Genomic DNA, 18,457 nt, shown 5'->3' with positions numbered 1-18,457 from the left:
CAAAAATAGTGATGTGAACCTGATCGTATCAACCATGTCATCAACATCCGATTCGATAGAATACTAGCATCTCTTGTCGCAATTTTCAGAAGACAAACAAAGGCTGAAACAACGCAGGATGCAACACAAACACAAGTTTGACATCTAGGTGTTGCAGCACAAACAAATGATGCATGGAGAGATACGAGAGCTACCACATGAAAATAAAGGTCTATAATACATAGGAAGAAAGCACGCCTTGCAGAAATATAGAAACTGGAGGAAAGCTCACAATGCAAACTTGCTTCAAAACGATTCAGAGGAGATGCTGTCAAAACTTAAGAACAAAAACTCCTCTGAATTTTGGAGCCTCATAAACAATCTGGCTGCGCCACTGGATGCGATTCAAGCTTCCCCAATATCTGAAGAAATTTGAGTAAAATATTACACAGAAATGTTCACTAACCCAAAAGCAGAAGTTAAGGAAAAATCTGAAAACTTGATGTCGTGGGAGTTGAAGTTCGACAAATCTGACATCCTAAGCTCGATCAAAAACTCCAATGCTTCGAGAGCCCCAGGCTCAGACGGCCTCACAAACTATATGCTAAAATTAAATCCTGATGCATGGCCGAATTTTTGCTTTACTTTAATCGAAAGAATAACAAGGAAATGTGAAACACTGAAATCATGGAAAAATGCTATCATTGTACCCATTTTTAAAAAAGGTGATAGATTCAACCCAAGAAACTACCGCCCAATCGCCCTGCTTGACAGGCTTGGAAAGATCTATGCACGCCAACTGCAACAAATGCTGCTAGCGTGGTCAACTGAAACTAACCACATTGACTCTCGGCAAGCAGGCTTTGTAAAAGGCGTTAGATGTGGTTTAAATACACTTTTGCTGAACCTATTAAAAATGGAATCAATCAGAACTAACACTCCAATTTATGTGGCATCAATCAATTTTTCTCACGCCTTTGACAGCGTTGACTGCCAAACTCTGTTTGACAAACTAGAAGCATGGAAGTGCCCACCCAGTCTACTTGCTGCAATAAAAGAACTGCACTCGAATACGACCATTCAAGTTAGACTAGATCAAGGTGGCACCTTGTCTTCACTGATCAAGACCTACAAAAGGTGTAAAACAAGGTTGCCCCTTGGCTGCAATCATCTTCAATCCATTCATTTCTGACATTGGAGACACACTTAACGCGGTAGCAGCCTTTCCACCTAAAATCCATGGATCTCATCTAGGCTGGCTTATATATGCAGACGATTTAATACTTTTAGACGTCACGCCTATTGGACTTCAGCGAAGGTTGGACGCCCTCGAAATGCATGTCAACAAAAACGGGCTCGTCATTAATAAGCAAAAATGCAAAGTCCTGATTTTACGAAACCTGTCAAATCATAAAAGAGGAACTAAACAACATGTCTGGCACCTAGAGAAAAACAACTCTGAAATTCTCGTCCTATATTAAGTACTTGGGATCTCTAATAAGGTCCAATATAAACGATGGTCCATGGGTGGAGGCTACAAAAAGGAAATGCCAACAGTTAGCCTGCCAAGCTGCCATTATAAACAAAAAATTTGGCTAATTCTCTATAAAACCCATGATTGATTTCTATCGACAATAGGTTGTTCCGGCACTAATCTATGGCGCAGAAAACATGTTTGGCTGTCCGCATTTCTTGTGGAATACATTGGAGAACAAGTTCTGGACCAGAGCGTTTCACCTTCCTAAGAGCTGTCCTACCAGCAATATAAGATATGAATTGGGCCTGATATCAATACAAGCTAGGATGTGTTGGAATGCACTAACTCTTTACAGGAAGACTCTACTTCCCAAACCAGCACCACAATTCAAAATATTACAAAAACCAGCCACCGACCAAACGCATACTGTCCTTTCTAAATGAAGTACCTTATGCACCTAAGTACTGGCTGCAAACAACATAAAAATCACAACTCTGTTAGAAAATCCAGACAAAGCTAAACTAAAGTTATGGAGAACGGACTGGCATCAAACTTGCATAGATCGTGCAAGTTCTCGCCTTATGAAGGATGCGCCCCCGGAAGCAAGAGAGTATGACAAATTACAATTTTATCTGGCTCAATCACCAGATCAAAATTCCAGACTCTCATTCCTACAATTTCGACTCAACCTCTATTTGACCAAAGACCGCACAAGAACTTGGAAGCGGAATGAAATCTCTAACTTAACTTATCGCTACTGCGAATACCCTACAGAGACTCTTAAACATCTGACCTTATTTTGCTCAAAGTCTTGATCACTATGGACTAAATTGTTTGGACCACTTATTGAGGAGCGGCAAACTTACTTCGCAAATGACTGGTGGAAAATCATGTTTGAAGGATCGGAATGAAAAGTCATGTTTGGACTAGTACTGTTCTTGAAAGAATTAAAAATCTGCTTAACTGTACCGAATCCCACACCTGCATTGTCTCCAACAGATGACTCAGTCGAGCTATGAGAAAGCACAAAATGACCGTGAATTTATCAAGGAACTGTGTGGGATCTTATGATGCGCTGTAATCAGGAGGAAATATTTTAAAGGTTTTTCTAAACCAAATAAAATAAAATAAAAATAAATAAATAAATAAAGTGACATCAATGATCCTCTGCACCTGACTACAACGAATGCTTGACTTGCACTGAAATGAACAACAGGAAAGAACAGCTCAGTGGAACTTCCACTGAGCTTCGGAGACGCCTGTTGGTGTAGTAAATACTACTTCAATTGTATTGCAGTTAAGCTTTCAAACTTTGTTTAGTGGCACTTTGTTAGTAGTCAATCTACCATAGATTGACACGTGTTGTTTGGTTATATTTCAATCATTTATCCATCGTTATTTTCAAATTTCTCTTTATTGTCATCATAATGGCAGAAGCCCTTGCCGATGCATTTCGGACTGTGTCCTTCGTCAGGGCGAGTTTCTAAAAAACATTAACAACTTGGGGTTAACTACACCCCAGATACAATCAACTTAAACCAAACAAAGCAATTTGTATCTTATCCACATTCATTTGTATACTTTTGCAATTATACATGCCACTGAAATAACACATACCTGTCAATTTAATGTATGCTTTTCTCTTTAGTTCAATATCTTCAACTCACAATCTGTGATGTCTACGGGCGATTCTTGTTTAGAACTACATGGTATTGGTACATTCCCAGAGAGTCTGCAAAAAATCAACAGTGCTACGCTTTATATGAACTTGAATTATGCACCCTAATCCCAAAGAGATTGCTTGCGTGTTATTTAACAGTATATTGTGGGAGACCACAAGCATCAATAAATGTACTGTCTTACCTCATCCGGCCGCCGGTGAGGAATACTCTGTGTCTAATCCTATAAGGACATCACAAGGTGGTATGTTGCATGTGGCTGGTCCCCTCTTTACGAAGGACACGTGTATAAATAAGTAGGCTAACGGGTATTTCTAAAAATACATATCCTCATGCAAGCATTATGTGCGCGCTTACCTGTTCTCACCAGCTAACGTGGTCGTCTCGAGGGTCCGCAGCGTTGTGGTGTCCGGGGCAACAGCAGTTTCCCCTGGCAACAGAATGCTGCGCACCACGAGTTGGAGTTAAAAATACTACATCATCACGTCGGAACAAGTGATGACGCGAAATTGTAGTCAACGGGTGCTTGGGAAATGTATTATATTGAAGCCGATAACGGTGTATATGTCATTCCGAATTCTACCAAAGAGTCGAGTAGACTGACGTGCCGAGATCTTAATAATTGTTACTCCTTAACTATTGTGGGGCATAATAACTTGTTGATGATGTACAATGGTATAGTCAAACAAGCTGATGTACTGTTCCAAGTACGGAACAATGCGATCTATACGCGTGATACAAGAAAATGTGTAGGTTGCTGAATAACGTGTGATGAAGCTCCATAATGTGTGCTTGACCTGCTGATGAGGTATTTAATAAGTGACATAATGATAAAAAACGTAGCTGTTGCTGTGAAGCAGCTGAAAAAACGTCCAGACTCTCATTCCTACAATTTCGACTCAACCTCTATTTGACCAAAGACCGCACAAGAACTTGGAAGCGGAATGAAAACTCTAACTTAACTTATCGCTACTGCGAATACCCTACAGAGACTCTTAAACATCTGACCTTATTTTGCTCAAAGTCTCGATCACTATGGACTAAATTGTTTGGACCACTTATCGAGGAGCGGCGAACTTACTTCGCAAATGACTGGTGGAAAATCATGTTTGAAGGATCGGAACGAAAAGTCATGTTTGGACTAGTACTGTTCTTGAAAGACTTAAAAATCTGCTTAACTGAATTGAATCCCACACCTGCATTGTCTCCAACAGATGACTCAGTCGAGCTATGAGAAAGCACAAAATGACCGTGAATTTATCAAGGAACGGTGTGGGATCTTATGATGCGCTGTAATCAGGAGGAAATATTTTAAAGGTTTTTCTAAACCACATAAAATAAAATAAATAAATAAATAAAGTGACATCCATGATCCTCTGCACCTGACTACAATGAATGTTTGACTTGCACTGAAATGAACAACGCCAGAAGCCCGACTTGCCTCTTCTCGTATCCAAGCAACACTGTTGGAAGTGGGAGAAGATTGCAGATGTACAATAAAAGTGCAGCACCTGCAGCCAGGGATCTCCAAAATGTAGTTAGCAGTAAACCCATACAATAGGACGTCCCGGAACAGCGCCGTCGTTTTACCAAAATGCCCGGTGTAGCGGAAGTGACATCACACAACGCTTGACCTCTGATGACATCACAGGACGTTATGTCATTTTACCCCGAATCCACGAATCGATGGAATACAACCTTTCACCCCTTGACAAAACAAGAAGTGGCAGCACATAGCATTGTTCCTAAGTACATTACGAAAAATATGCTCACTGTAATGTGATATACATTTCATACAAGAATTGATACCTTTTTATACAAAAAGGGACAACAGGAGTTAAATGCACCTGGGTCAAACCTGGTTCAATATAGAGCTTCAAAATATAAAGACCTGGAGCACATTTTACGTGAGTAGCAGTGACCACAACATAAGGAGTGTAGAGAGGAAAAGAATTCAATTTGCTCTCGAATTGTTACTCAAAATGTTATCAACAATGTATTATTCTTATTATAAAAAACTAATATCAGTTTGAAAATTACAGGTAAGTTTAAAGATACACCCTATAATCAGTGTGTCAGAAAACAGTATAACATACATGAATATTATATAAAACAGTCACAGATTAAACCTATAGACAACAATACTTACAGAAAAACAAAATGCAAACAAATTAAAATTCATAACAATCAGCCATCGTACTAAGGTGCTTGGCTAAAGTGCTCAGGTGTTAACAATACTAGAATTGTATAGCCTATTTAATGTGGCTATTACCAACCCAACATGTTTAATTCCTAGCTGTCCTCTGCCGCCTTCTTGAAGAACTTGACCTCGATGTCCTCGGTCTCACTGAGACATGGTTTACGGCCAGCTCTGTCACCAGCTTTGACACACTCCTACCTGATGGCTACACGATCCTCTTTGCGCCCAGGCCCAACCGCTCTGGTGGTGGCGTAGCCCTTATCTTCCCTGAGTGGATTCCTGCCTCTGTCATTCCTACGCAGGCCTACTCCTCTTTTGAATGCCTCGTCTGCAGGCTCTCTTTCTCGACTAGCCATTCCCTTACTGTGGCTACTATCTATCGGCCACCTGGTAAGATTTCTTCATTCCTCTCCGAGTGGGCGGACCTCTCCTCCTCTCTCCTGGCCTCAACCACTCAACTCCTCCTTCTTGGAGACTTCAACATCCACCTGGATGCCTCCTGTCCCCCCTCTGAACTCTTTTGCGACCTCTGCGACTCTTTCTCACTCACCATTCTCCCCACTGGCCCGACTCATTCTGCAGGGCACACTCTCGATGTTCTGATCTCTTCAGACCTTCCCCTCTCTGTCCCTCTCTCCACTACTCTCTCCTGGAGTGACCACTTTCTCCTATCCTCCCACCTCACCCTCCCTACCCCGCAGGCCAAGCCACCTCTGTCACTGCCACCCACCTTCTCGGTCACCCGACCCATGAAGCGCGTGTCAGCTGAGGCTTTCGCCGCCACCTTCTCACCCTCTCCCCCCCCCCCTGGCTGACTGTCACCCTGACACAGCCCTCTCCTTGCTCCACTCTTCTATATCTGATACTCTCGATATCATTGCCCCTGTCATGAGAATCCGCCTGAAGCCCAAAGCCAAGTGTAACTCATGGTATGACTCAGACCTCGTCACCCTAAAACGCAGGTGTAGGGTTGCCGAGAGGAAATGGTGTCCTTCAAGTTCATCCTCTGACAAACTGGCCTGCCACCTGCTGCAAAGGCAATACCGGCTCTCCGTCCTCACCAAGAATAGAGCTCATATCCAAGCCCGCGTCTCTGCGGCATCTAACAACTTGGCTGAACTCTTTAAAATCTGCAAGGAACTGGCCAATCCTGCCGCAGTCTCTACCTCTCCATTCCCTTCCCAGGCCCTCGGCACGGCACTGGCTTCTCACTTAATTTCAAAAACTCAGGACATCCTGTCCTCACTCTCCTCCTCTCACCCCCCTCCCGCTATTCCCTGCTCTTCCTCTGGCCCTTCTGCAGGCACCCCCCCTCCCTGCTTCTCGGCCTTTCCCCTTTTCTCTCCAGACGAGGTTTCTAGACAAGTCCGATCTATGAAAGTCTCGTCGAAACAGGTTCACCCCTGTTCCTCCAAAACTATCAAGGATCACATCGACTCCCTGGCTCCTGCCCTGGTGGATTTCTGCAATCACTCCTTCGCCACTGGAGTCTTCCCTTCCCCCCTGAAGCACTCCTTTGTGAACCCTCTTCTTAAGAAACCCTCTGCCGACCCCACCTGCCCGGCTAACTATCGCCCAATCTCCATCACTCCCTTCCTGGGCAAGCTCCTGGAGAAACTGGCCATCTACCCGCTCAATCTCCACACTGAATCTGTTGGTTGTCTTCATGACCATCAGTCTGGCTTCAGAGCTGCCAGAAGCACGGAAACTGCTCTCGTGAACATCCGTGAAGACCTGCTCACCAACCTCGACTCTAACACCCCTTGCGTTCTTATCTTGCTTGATCTCTCTTCTGCCTTTGACACTGTTAACCATGCCATCCTGCTCAACTGTCTCTGTGATAACCTGGGTATCACTGGTCAGGCTCTGGCGTGGCTGACTTATTTCCTCTCCGACCAACCCTCCCAGGTCCAACTTGGGTCCTTACTCTCCGACATCTTTTTCTCTACCTGTGGTGTCCCCCAGGGATCTAACCTCTCTCCTTGGCTGTTCAACCAATACCTGGCACTCCTTGCACAGTGCATGGCCGCTCTCTGTCCCAACTTTCAGTGCTATGCAGATGATAACCAGCTCATTTTCAGGGTACCCTCGGCCTCCTCCTCTCCTTCCCTCATATCTGACTGTCTTTCTGCTATCCACGAGTGGTGTGCCGCCAACGACCTCTGCCTTAATGCCAGTAAGACTGAGATTCTACTTCTCGGCACACCCACTCCCTCCTTCCCTGCAGATCTCTGGCCGGCCTCTCTTGGCCCTCCTCCCACTCCCACCTTCAAGGCTTAAAACCTCGGGGTCATCTTCGACTCTGCACTCTCCTTCTCACCTCACATCTCTGACATCTCTAAGAAGTAACACTACCAGCTGCACCTCCTTAAAGGTATTCTTCCTTTCCTCTCCTTCCCCCAGAAGCTCACTGTCTATAGAGCCCTGGTCCTCTCCAAGCTGGACTACTGTAACAGCCTCTATCTAAATCTGCCTGTCTCCATTCTCCGCCCTCTTCAACTTATCCAGAACAGGACTGCGAGACTTGTCCTTGGCCTCAAGCCCAGGGATTGTATCTCTCCAGGACTGCAATCTCTGCACTGGCTCCCAGTGGCTGCGAGGATTAAGTTCAAAACCCTCTGCATTGTACACAAGGACTTCTGGGGCCTGGGGCCGCATTACCTTCAACTCTCTCTTCCTAAATATCTTCTTCTCGAGCTCTTCGCTCGTCTGCCTCCAACTCCCTTAGGGTCAGTCGCTTCTCCAAGCAACGAGTTGGTGGCAGATCACTCTCTTCCGCAGGGGCCTCTCTCTGGAACAGCCTTCCTGCCTCCCTGAAACTCGAGGAGAACCATCTCCGGTTCCGGAAACACCTCAAAACCTTCCTCTTTGCTTCTGCTTTCTCTCCTCCCCGCCCTTGCTGAATTCCTGACTGAAATTGCACTGGTTTACCTGGCCACCCTTTCTGATCTCTGGCTCAAGCCCCGTCAATTACCCACCTGCACTGCTTCCCTGGCAACCCCTGCACTTGGGGACTGTTTTTCTGTATCCCTTCAGTCCCCCTGCCAGCACTTACATCTGCACTTCCTTGCACTTGCCACTAGCTGGCTGTTTTATGTGTCTTATTTATTCCACTTCCCATGTACTGCACTTTCCCCTCTCTCCTCCCCCTGCGCACTTTTCCTTTCCCCCCTTCCCATGCACTTGCGCGACCTGAATGACACCTGGCCTAGTAGGATGATTGTCTGTCCTCCCTTTGTTCCCCCCCTTGCCTGGAGGGCGTCATATATTGCTCTTCACAATCACCCAGCAATGGATATGAACACTTACTTACTGTTCTTAAAAGCATGCTATAACTGCAACCTGCGAAAAAGCAAAATACATAGGGCCTCATTACGACCCTGGCGGAAATCGGAAAACGATGGCGGAAATGCAATACCGCCATCGAATAGCGCTCGGTGCGACTATGACCCGTCACCGCAAAGTACGAAGCCATTAGCGACACCGTAGTGAACGCCAACGCTAACTGCACCAAGTACGCGTGCGCGCGCCATGCCAAACCGTAAATACCACCATGGCGCAAGGGTACGCGAATTCCGACCCTGGCGGACATGTACCTAACGCCATCAAGCATGGCGGAAAGCACCATTCCGCCATGGTGAGAAGTACGGCATCGCGAATCAACCGTAAATGGCCCCACTGAGTGCCTGTACACCGCTCCCTGCCCACAAAGTACAACTCCCCGTAGGTGCAATGAAGTCACAATGCAACCAGTGAAATCTACAAGTCACCCATGCATGCCAACGAACAAAAGAATCACAAGAGGGGCCAATGGGAGCTGCAGGGCACAGATGGCACGAATACAGAAGCCATTCCAATGGACATGACCACAGTCCCCCCCCCCGAAACGCACGCAAAGACAGGCACCTGTGACCAGCAATATTCCGAAAATCACAACTTTCCACCAGTCCACCTGGCTGACCGGCATCTGTTACACAAAACCCAATCCCCCGCCCCTGAGCATGACAACATTCAAACAGTCATATTGGCAGCCCCCATCCCTGACCTCCCTGGGCTCCGTAGGCAAACGCGCCCAGCACTGTACCACGCGACTATACTCCGAAGCTGGAACCCAATGCAGATCTCCTCACAATACATCGCTCCCCAAATAGGAATATGCCACATCACTCGCAAAGAAGAACGCTACACGGCCCATATCAGAATAGAAATTTAATGCACAACAAAATCACCAAGCCCATACAGCCATTAGTCCATGAACTCCAAAACACATATCACCATTGTGGGCTGCATCCGCAAGGAATGACCAGCTACTACTTGTGTGACGCCCTGTTCCATCATGGTACACTGAGCCACATTCACGTACGAAAAGGCAACATGGAAGCGCACAGAACCGCAGGGCCGTCCCAATGGGGAGGCACTAGTCCAGCTGAAAGGCCGAAATGTTGCTCCGAGCCACTAGTACTGCGTAAGGGCATGTGGCCCATTGGCGATCGTCCCATAAGATCGTAATGCTGCTCCACTGATTAACACGAAGCAGCAGGTGTCGGGAGTAAACGCCATCTGCAGGAGTGGCATACAGATGGCAGTGGCAAAAGGGGAGGAGATACCTGTCAACAAAAAGAAAAGAAAAAGAACAGAATGGCCATCAGAACTACATTCGAACAACTCACTTCAATGATCACACTAAATCCACAGTCATATGCATGCTAGCCCACTCGAAAGGATCATCACCACCCCAAAACCACTTGCGACTCATAACTATCTATATCGAGGTGTAAACACCATCACAAACGAGTGTACCTGTGCATGCGTCTGTCAAAACAGATTCCATCAGATGGGAATGTTAACGTGCATGGACACAAGTGTCTGAAGGCGCGTCGAGACAGGGAGGGCTCAACAAGGCCAGATAGACGATGGTCCCACTATGGCAGCCCTGCATCACATAGCGCAGGGGAGGCGGATAGATTCCAAGAAGCCCTGTACATGGCAAACCCTGTATCAAATCACCTGCCCATGCATCCATTCATCATTCCCTCATCCTGTTATAAAAACGCCTGAATATTTACTCACAAAACATTCGAAATTTCCATTGAGTCTGTGCCTTATGCAGCCTGCAAAATCCACAGTGCCCCAGCCCGTAATTCAAGTGTTGTGAAGTTACATGTATTTGGGAACGTCCGGCCTCATCGCCCACGTCACTATTGCGCATCCCAAACTATTCTTATCAATCATTGCTTCCTCGCCATGGCCCCTGTCTCAAGGACATTGAACAATAGAACGTTATATTTGCAGTCAGACCTGTGGGCATCTCCTCGCCGCTAGCTGCAAACCGAAAGCGCCGCCCTTCGAATTCCTCATTTGCAACATCACGTCGAAAAGGCATCTGTGGCCGTTTGAAATCACAAATTAATCCATCTAGTGCGGCTGTGTGTGAAAATGGCAACTGCCATCACCCACTGATGGGACGCCCCGCCCGTCGTTGCAACTCGGTACAGTGATGCATGAGGGCCCACCGTTACTCGAGTACTACGTTCCACTGACCCATCACAAGTCTGTTCGCGACTGCAAAGATTGTATGTGAAACAATGGGACCATAGCCGAATGTACATATCAACAAATGTTACACGGCCATCGGGTACAAATACATGATTGCAATAGCAAGATGCCATTCCTCGAATTGCAGCGTCGTGTGCGGGACGTGCTCGGCCAAAGGGGAGAGCAGCTTGCACAGGTGGAATGAATCACCACAGGTGGAGGCCATACAGCCTGAAAACACATAAATTGCACACCCAGTCTCCTCCCACAACCACACCCACTCCGAAATGCTAGCGGCAGGACTAGCGATGTTGGCCCTGGGGGACCTGATAGCACTGCAAGTACTCCAACTCCAAGAAGAAGACGAACACCAACTACAACCGGCCGCACGGGGGAGATGCAGGAGGAGGAGGAGGCCAAGGCAGGGCCAGCAAGGGCCGCCAGCACAGCCACTACCACCACGCAGGCAGCCCGCAATCCCACGCCTCCGAGCACATCCGTTCAACCTCACTGATGAGCAGATCCACACCCTCTACCGTTTGGACCGGGACACCATAGCCGCCATTGTGGACATGACACAGGCTGACCTTATCAGCATGATAGATAGCCCAACCGCCATCCCACCCCTACTGAAGGTGGTGTCTGTACTACACTTCCTGGCCACAGGCACCTACCAGCACACAGTCGGACAGTTGCATGGCATTTCTCAGCCACTGTTCTCACGGACACTATTGCAAGTGCTCGATGCCCTCCTGCAGCACGCAGACGACTACATCTCTCGACCACGCTCGGAGCAGGAAATTAACAACACAAAAGTGGGATTCCATGCACTTGGCGGCATACCGGGTTGCATTGGTGCCATCGACTGCACCCATGTGGAATTGGTCGTCCCACATGCCATGGAGGCCCAGTACCGCAACCGGAAACAATTTCATTCCCTGAATGTACAAATGGTGTGTGACTCCAACAGGATCATTACACATTGTTGTGCCAGATTCCCTGGATCAACCCATGATTCTATGGTCTTGAGGAACTCTACTATACCACGCTACATGGAGCGACACGCAGGGAACAGATCCTGGCTACTCGGTGAGTCTCATTTCATGCATGATGATGTGGGGTATGTGATGCGGCAATGACCTGGCAGGAAAGGGGGGGGGGGTGTGCGTACGTAGCAATGGCATTCCACATCATACGTTTATCGTCCACATACAGGTGATGCTGGGTATCCACTGAAGAGATGGCTCCTCACACCAGTCCGGAACCCACGGGACCAGCATGAGGAGGACTACAACCATGCCCACTCACGTACCCGTGTAGTCATTGAACAGGCATTCGGCCTACTGAAGACTCGTTTCCGCTGCCTCAGCAGGTCTGGCGGGGCACTCCTGTACCGCCATGAGAAGGTTGCTAAGATGGTCATGGCATGTGTCATGCTCCACAACATGTGCGTACGTAGAAATGTGCCCATGCCCCCTGACGCAGAACTGCAAGCACCTGATGATGGTCATGATGAGGGTGGGGATGTGGCAGCAGCTCAAGGAGTCTGCGAGGCACCGGAGGGCCGTGACATTCGTCAGCATCTCATTGATGCATGCTTCTAGCACTCACGCCTGGTGGCTGATGCATGGACACGGGACTCGTGGCACTTTGTATGTCTGGTACATGCACAATATGGACTGTACGCCTATGATGGCCTAGTACACAAAGATCATTGTCCACACATCTCATTGGTTGATCGTGCACTGTTTATGGCATATGTGATATCATGTTGAACACCCTATCGACCCGCCACCCAAGTGAGCCCAACACACCCCCTCCACCCTCCTACCTCCCCCCCGAACACCAGTGTCCAAAGATGCTCATTGTCAGTGGGCTGTCGCTATTGCAAGCCCCCTCTGCGGGTGTCAGGGGCACCCCTGCTGTGGAGCGCAGGTTCCTCCCAGATCTACGTTGGGGGCTGCCCTGGACGGAACTTGCAACGGATGATGTGCCTGCCTGCTCACGTCCATGCATGTCCCTAAGGGTTTGTGAGAGCTCAGTGAGCACACGGCGCACTGCGGCAAGTTCGGCACATACGTCTTTGGACGTCGCATGCAGTTCCCCCCTCAGGCTCTCGGTGCTTCTCTCCATTTGTGCCCTGAGTGTCTCTGTACTTCTCTCCATTTCTGCCCTGAGTGTCTCAGTTGATGTTTCTATGTCTGCCTTAGTGCGCCCACATTCATCGGCATGGTCCTTGAGGAGCGTGGCCAGTTGCTGCTGTTGCACGATTAACTGGTCGAGGGACTGTTGCCTCTGCTGGGCCATGGCCATTTGCGGGGGTGTCACAGAGGGGCTGTTGACCTCATGTTGCCTTGCCACAGGGCTTGTGGGGGATGGCCAGTCGTCGTCTTGTGGGTGCCCCTGCGTGGTATCCTCATGTTGTATGGGATGGGACAGACAGGGGGAATGGGACAGGTCATGGATGGATCTGACTTCGACATCCCCGTCTTCTGTGTCGGAGCATGCTGCCATCAATGGGGTGTCACCTATGGTGCTGCTGCCACCAGAGGCAGTGCCTTCTGTGGCATCCGTTGGGGGGACCTGTGGTGGTGGTGTTGTGGGCATGCTGGCTGCTGGGGTGCCTGTTGATGTTCCCTCCTCTGTGCTGCCACCTGATGTGTGCTGCTGCCGTGTCTTGATGCGTGCAGCTGAGGTGGAGGGTCTTTGGCCGTTGGTCTTGGCCCTCTTTGCAGGTGCGCTGGTAGGGGTGTCCTGATGCTCGTCGTTTGGATCAGACCCTGTGGTGGAGTAAAGGAGGGCGAGGGTTATTAATGGGTCTGTGGGTATTGGAATGGCATTGTATCACATACATTGGGGTGGTACCTGAGGGTGATTTGGGTCGGGGCCTTGGAGGTGCTTTCATTTGTGTGTGGAGTGAGGGTGCAGTTGTTTGGCAGCCTGCAGTTAGGGTGTGCCTGCTGCACGTGTAGTGGGTGTTTTAGGGGTTTTTAATTATTTATGTATTTATTGTGCGTTTTCAAGTGCGCTATCAGGGCGATGTGTGTGGACGTTCTCCTGGACATGTGTTTCTGTTGCACTATGTGGACACATGGTAGTTCACATGATTGGACATTGTGGATTTAGCATTGTTATATCTGGCCCACCTACCTGAATCTTCGGATGTCTGCACTCCTTTCTCCATCCCTCCGACTCCCTCTATGCTCTCCATTCCGATGGTGGAGGCACAGATTTCTTCCCAGGGGGTCAACTTGATGGGTGATTCAGGACCTCCCCCGGTGGCTGTGGCAATGTTGCGGTTGGCAGAGAGTATGCTGCGGACGCGTATCCGCAGGTCGTCCCATCGCTTTCTGCATTGCTGTGGGTTGCGGGGTGCGGTCCCCACCGCACTTACCCGCAGTGCCACCAGAGCCCATATGGCCTTCTTGTTCGCAAGTGCCGTCCTGGTCATTTGCGTGGAGAAGACGACGGCAGCATTCTCCTGGAGGGTCTCTGTTAGCACGGTGAGTTCCTCACGGGAGAAGTGGACCTGCCGCTTGCGGTCGCACGCTTTCTTCGCTACTTTTCCCATTTTTCTTGGTTTCGCTAGGGTGGATGACGGGTTGGGGTGTGTCTCGGGGTAGTGTTTTTAGTGGTTGTGTGGTTTTTGTGGATTTATAGGTGTACGGCGGGATGTTTCCCGTTCCGGGCCCATGTTTTTACTTCCGTTTCCGTATATTTCCGGTCACCGTACTTTCCGGTAGGCGCACTCTGCGGTGTCCGCTGTGATGGGTGGCGGTATTGCACCTAGGGCGCCGTACGGCGGCGGTGTGGGCCGTTTTGGGGTCATTTCCGCCATCGCGGACTTTGCACTTCTGCCATGCCGTGGTGCTCGTGCCCGATGGGTCGGAATGGGCCGCACTTTGCTCCTTCGTGCAATGGCGGAAACGCTATTTACGCTGTTGCGGTCCGGTCAGTCACTTTCCGCAAGGGTCGTAATGAGGGCCATAGTCTGAAATGGATGCTTATTCGACTCTAAATGCTTTTTAGACTTTTTTGTCTGCATGGTGAATTTGAGGTGTTTTAAGAAATCAGTGACCTGAAGTGTGCCTGGAATAAACCTTTATTGTGTCTAGCAATTATTGTATAGAATTCCAGAGAGACAGATTATTTGTTATTCCTATTCTATTTTATTTAGGGACACGGCTCAAAGTGTTACACTTGTGGAACCCATTGTATTTTTATGGGCAACAAGCTAGGCCCCAGAGGTAGCAAGGGAGATGTCAGGGTGTTAGGTGTGACCCCTGGCGACCCCCAAATGATGTCCCTGTCCCAGAACCTGCATGCGGCTCTGTGCACGGCTCCTCCTAACAGAAGCAAAACCCTTTCTAGCCACGGTACGCCATCCAAAACGAGCAATGCATTGCTAAATAGCTGCTGGCCAGGGGTGCAAGTGCTCAAAATGAAGTAGTGGAACTATGTTCCCTGTTGGCCGGCCCCCTACGAACCCCATGGCCATGCCCCCTCACACGCACAATCCAAACCCCCAAAGAAACGCACCTGCTCTTCAAGGGGATGTTCAGTGTAGAGCACTGAAGTGCAAGTTTCAACTTCTTCGTACACTTTTAAAACGAAACCATTCTGGAACAGTTTTTTTTAAATAAAATTATAGGAAGAATAACATTTTTTTTTAAAGTAGAGGAGCACCGCTCCCGCCCACTTCGACCACTTTCCACTCCAATTAAAATGGCTCCAGATACAGCAAAGTGGCAGCTGCGACTGAAATCGAGGCTATACTCTGTGCAGGGCTGATAATTTAGAACCACGGGTGATTTTTTAGGGACTTGCAGAAACCAAAAGCATGGTGCTATTCAATCTTTTCTGGAAGTCGCAGATACGACAACAACTCGCAAGGTTACCAAAGGGCTCCATGTTGGAGGGACACCATGTTTCGGTTCCAGGGTTTTCTTTTAGTAAACCCTTGCAATCTGATACTTTACTCCAAAAGAAGCGCAATAAACTGCAACTCCCAGAAGGCATTATTTTGTGAATGAGATGCCGCGTTCTGGCATTTTGAACCCCAGTAAACTAGAACCCTAGGATTACCCTCTCCAGGCCAGTCATTGGTGAGTCTTTATTTGGGTCATTTACCTCCTTTCTTCACAGGTATGCGCCGGAGTCCCTGGCCGACAGCATCTTCTCCCGGGAATCGGACGTCTGGAGCTTTGGCGTGGTCCTGTACGAACTCTTTACGTACGCTGAGAAGAGATGGAACCCACCACAGGTATGGGCGGATGTGGAGAAGAGCATGCATAGGTGTTAACATGAGAAAAGTAAAGCTGCAAGCCCCAGAAAGAGCTGCTCTGTTCTGGTCTACGATGCTTTCAATAATATCTCTCTTATCATTCTTTCTCCCTTTCATGGCATGCTAAACGTTCACATACTTTTCCTCTGCTACATGGGTCCTAGGTCCTCTTGTCTTTTCTTTGTATACGTCTCCCCTCTCTATATTTGGACTATCCTCTCATTTCTATGCCGATGATTCTCACATTTTTGTTTCCTTTGCCGACTCCTTTCACGCGACTATCTGTGCCTGTCTTCTTGCAATCCAATCTTGTATTCGTGCTCATTTCCTACATCTGAATACCCTAATAACGGTTTCTTGTGTTAACATCCGCGCAAACATATTGCCATACAAAAATATCACCATATTTCTGCAGCAATATTAAGCCATGGAACCTGTGGAGGGCACCCCCGCAACCCCCATTATTTTTCTAATGGAGCTGGGTTCACCCCCGCAATCCCTGGTCCCAATAACCCCATAAATTATCCCCACTAATAATATCGCCTATAGCCTTACCCCACGACCTATGGCGATATTATTGGTGGGGATAATATTACCTGATACCCTAAAAACATAGTGCCTCTTTTCCCCCGGCCTCATCTGAATCCCCTTGCCCCTCACCCTTCTATTTCTTGTCCTTATTCTGATCAACCTCTTTATACTTCTGAACGCAACTGAAGTGTATTGTTTGACTCTTCTCTTTCTCGACACACATATCGAGCATTGCCGAATATTATTCTTATGAGCCCTACAATATACACAAGGCTTTCGCTTTTCTCACTTTTCACGCTACTGAACTGCTTATCTTTACCTTAGTCTTCCCTCGGTTGGGCTACTGATCTCCACTACTTATTGGGTTGCCAGCCTATCAGCTTTCCCCACCCTCTTCTGTCTTTACCTCTTCTATCCATATTCTTTTCTGCCTCTATCCCATACTTCCGTTCTCCTTCACTCCACTCCCTTTCTTGGCCTTTATTGGAATCTTGATTACTCAGTTACTATGTATTATCTTTAAATGTATACATGGTCTAGCTCCCTCCTATCTTTCCACAATAATCTCTGTTCATGTTCCTTCTCGCCCTCTTTTTCCCCAAGCTCACTTCTTACTTGTATCCCATAAACCACCATGTGCCCATAAATCACCAATGTGCCCAATATAATTTCTGTGCCTTTGCTGTTTTAGCCTCAAACATTGGATCCTTGATTCAATTATCTCATACCCTGGCACTTTTTTGGAATCATACTAACATTTTGGCCAAATAATGGCGACATGACTTTTACTGTGCCTGTGCTGTACAGACATCCTGACTCCCATTACACTAACTAAGGGAATCAGGGGTTGCAGGGGTTCCCCCCGCTCCCATTAGATTGAAAGCGGGGGACAAAAAAGCTATACAAATGAAAATGGAAACAAAGGGACCCTGCGGCACCAGCTCTGATTCACGTAGGTTGGTGGGAACTGACGTTGTAATGATAGAGAGGAGTCGGCTGCACACACATAGGTGTGCTACCAAAAAGGTAAGTATGTTGTGGGGCTAGTTGGGGGTGCAGGGAAGAAGTGATCTATGTGATCACTACACCGTGCCATAATGGAAGTCAGCATTTTCAGAGACGGCACTTACGGCAGCGCAGTGATCACATAGAGCCTCACTTTTTCACCCGTTTCTTAACAACGTTCTTCGTTCTTCTCTGTGACACATTTTTAAGGTGATTATAATTGCCTGTTTCATATGCTTTGTACTGCTTACCATGGGTGAAAGTGCCTGACAAATCAATAAAATACAAGAAAATAGGACTGGAGATGCATCGTCTGGATGATGTTTCCTCGGTACACACAATGAACAGGCCCAAGCCTTAGATATCACAGGCAGGCATGGTACTGGGAAATAGCTGTACACAGTTATTTTTCAGCAGCCTGCAGACCTTTCATGGCTTAGTGGCAGGCGAATGTACAGTGGTATAATACAAATGTCTTAATCAGGTTCGCATTCAGCCATTTCATTTATATCTGTTCCTTGCCATAACATCCTGTTAAAAACAAGCACTAGAAAAAAAAATGATTTGGATCTCATGTAGGTGTTAGATAGGCATTTGTCAGGCACTGCTATCATATGCCCAGGTGAGTACACAATTTTCACAATATTTACCTCTTTTTGAGAAGTAGCACCATTAAAGCAGTGTCTGGCAAATGCCTGTCCCATTCCTACACCATAGTCAAAATTGCTGTACTTTCCAGTGCTTGTTTGGTTAGGTGCCCCTTTGCA

General features: G+C 47.7%; 1 protein-coding gene across 1 annotated transcript in view; it reads left to right on the top strand.

The window, feature by feature from the left end:
- JAK3 (Janus kinase 3) overlaps nt 1-18,457 on the top strand; it is a 576,597-nt gene that overhangs the window by 546,214 nt on the left and 11,926 nt on the right. The window contains exon 22 of the mRNA XM_069648742.1: nt 16,016-16,133. Coding sequence (XP_069504843.1) covers nt 16,016-16,133 — 118 coding nt within the window. The remainder of the gene's footprint in view (nt 1-16,015; nt 16,134-18,457) is intronic.

This window comes from Ambystoma mexicanum, chromosome 1p (assembly GCF_040938575.1).
Source record: "Ambystoma mexicanum isolate Mex_15411 chromosome 1p, UKY_AmexF1_1, whole genome shotgun sequence".
In the NCBI taxonomy this organism is placed as follows: Eukaryota; Metazoa; Chordata; class Amphibia; order Caudata; family Ambystomatidae; genus Ambystoma; species Ambystoma mexicanum.
This window is presented reverse-complemented; position numbering and strand designations above follow the sequence as displayed.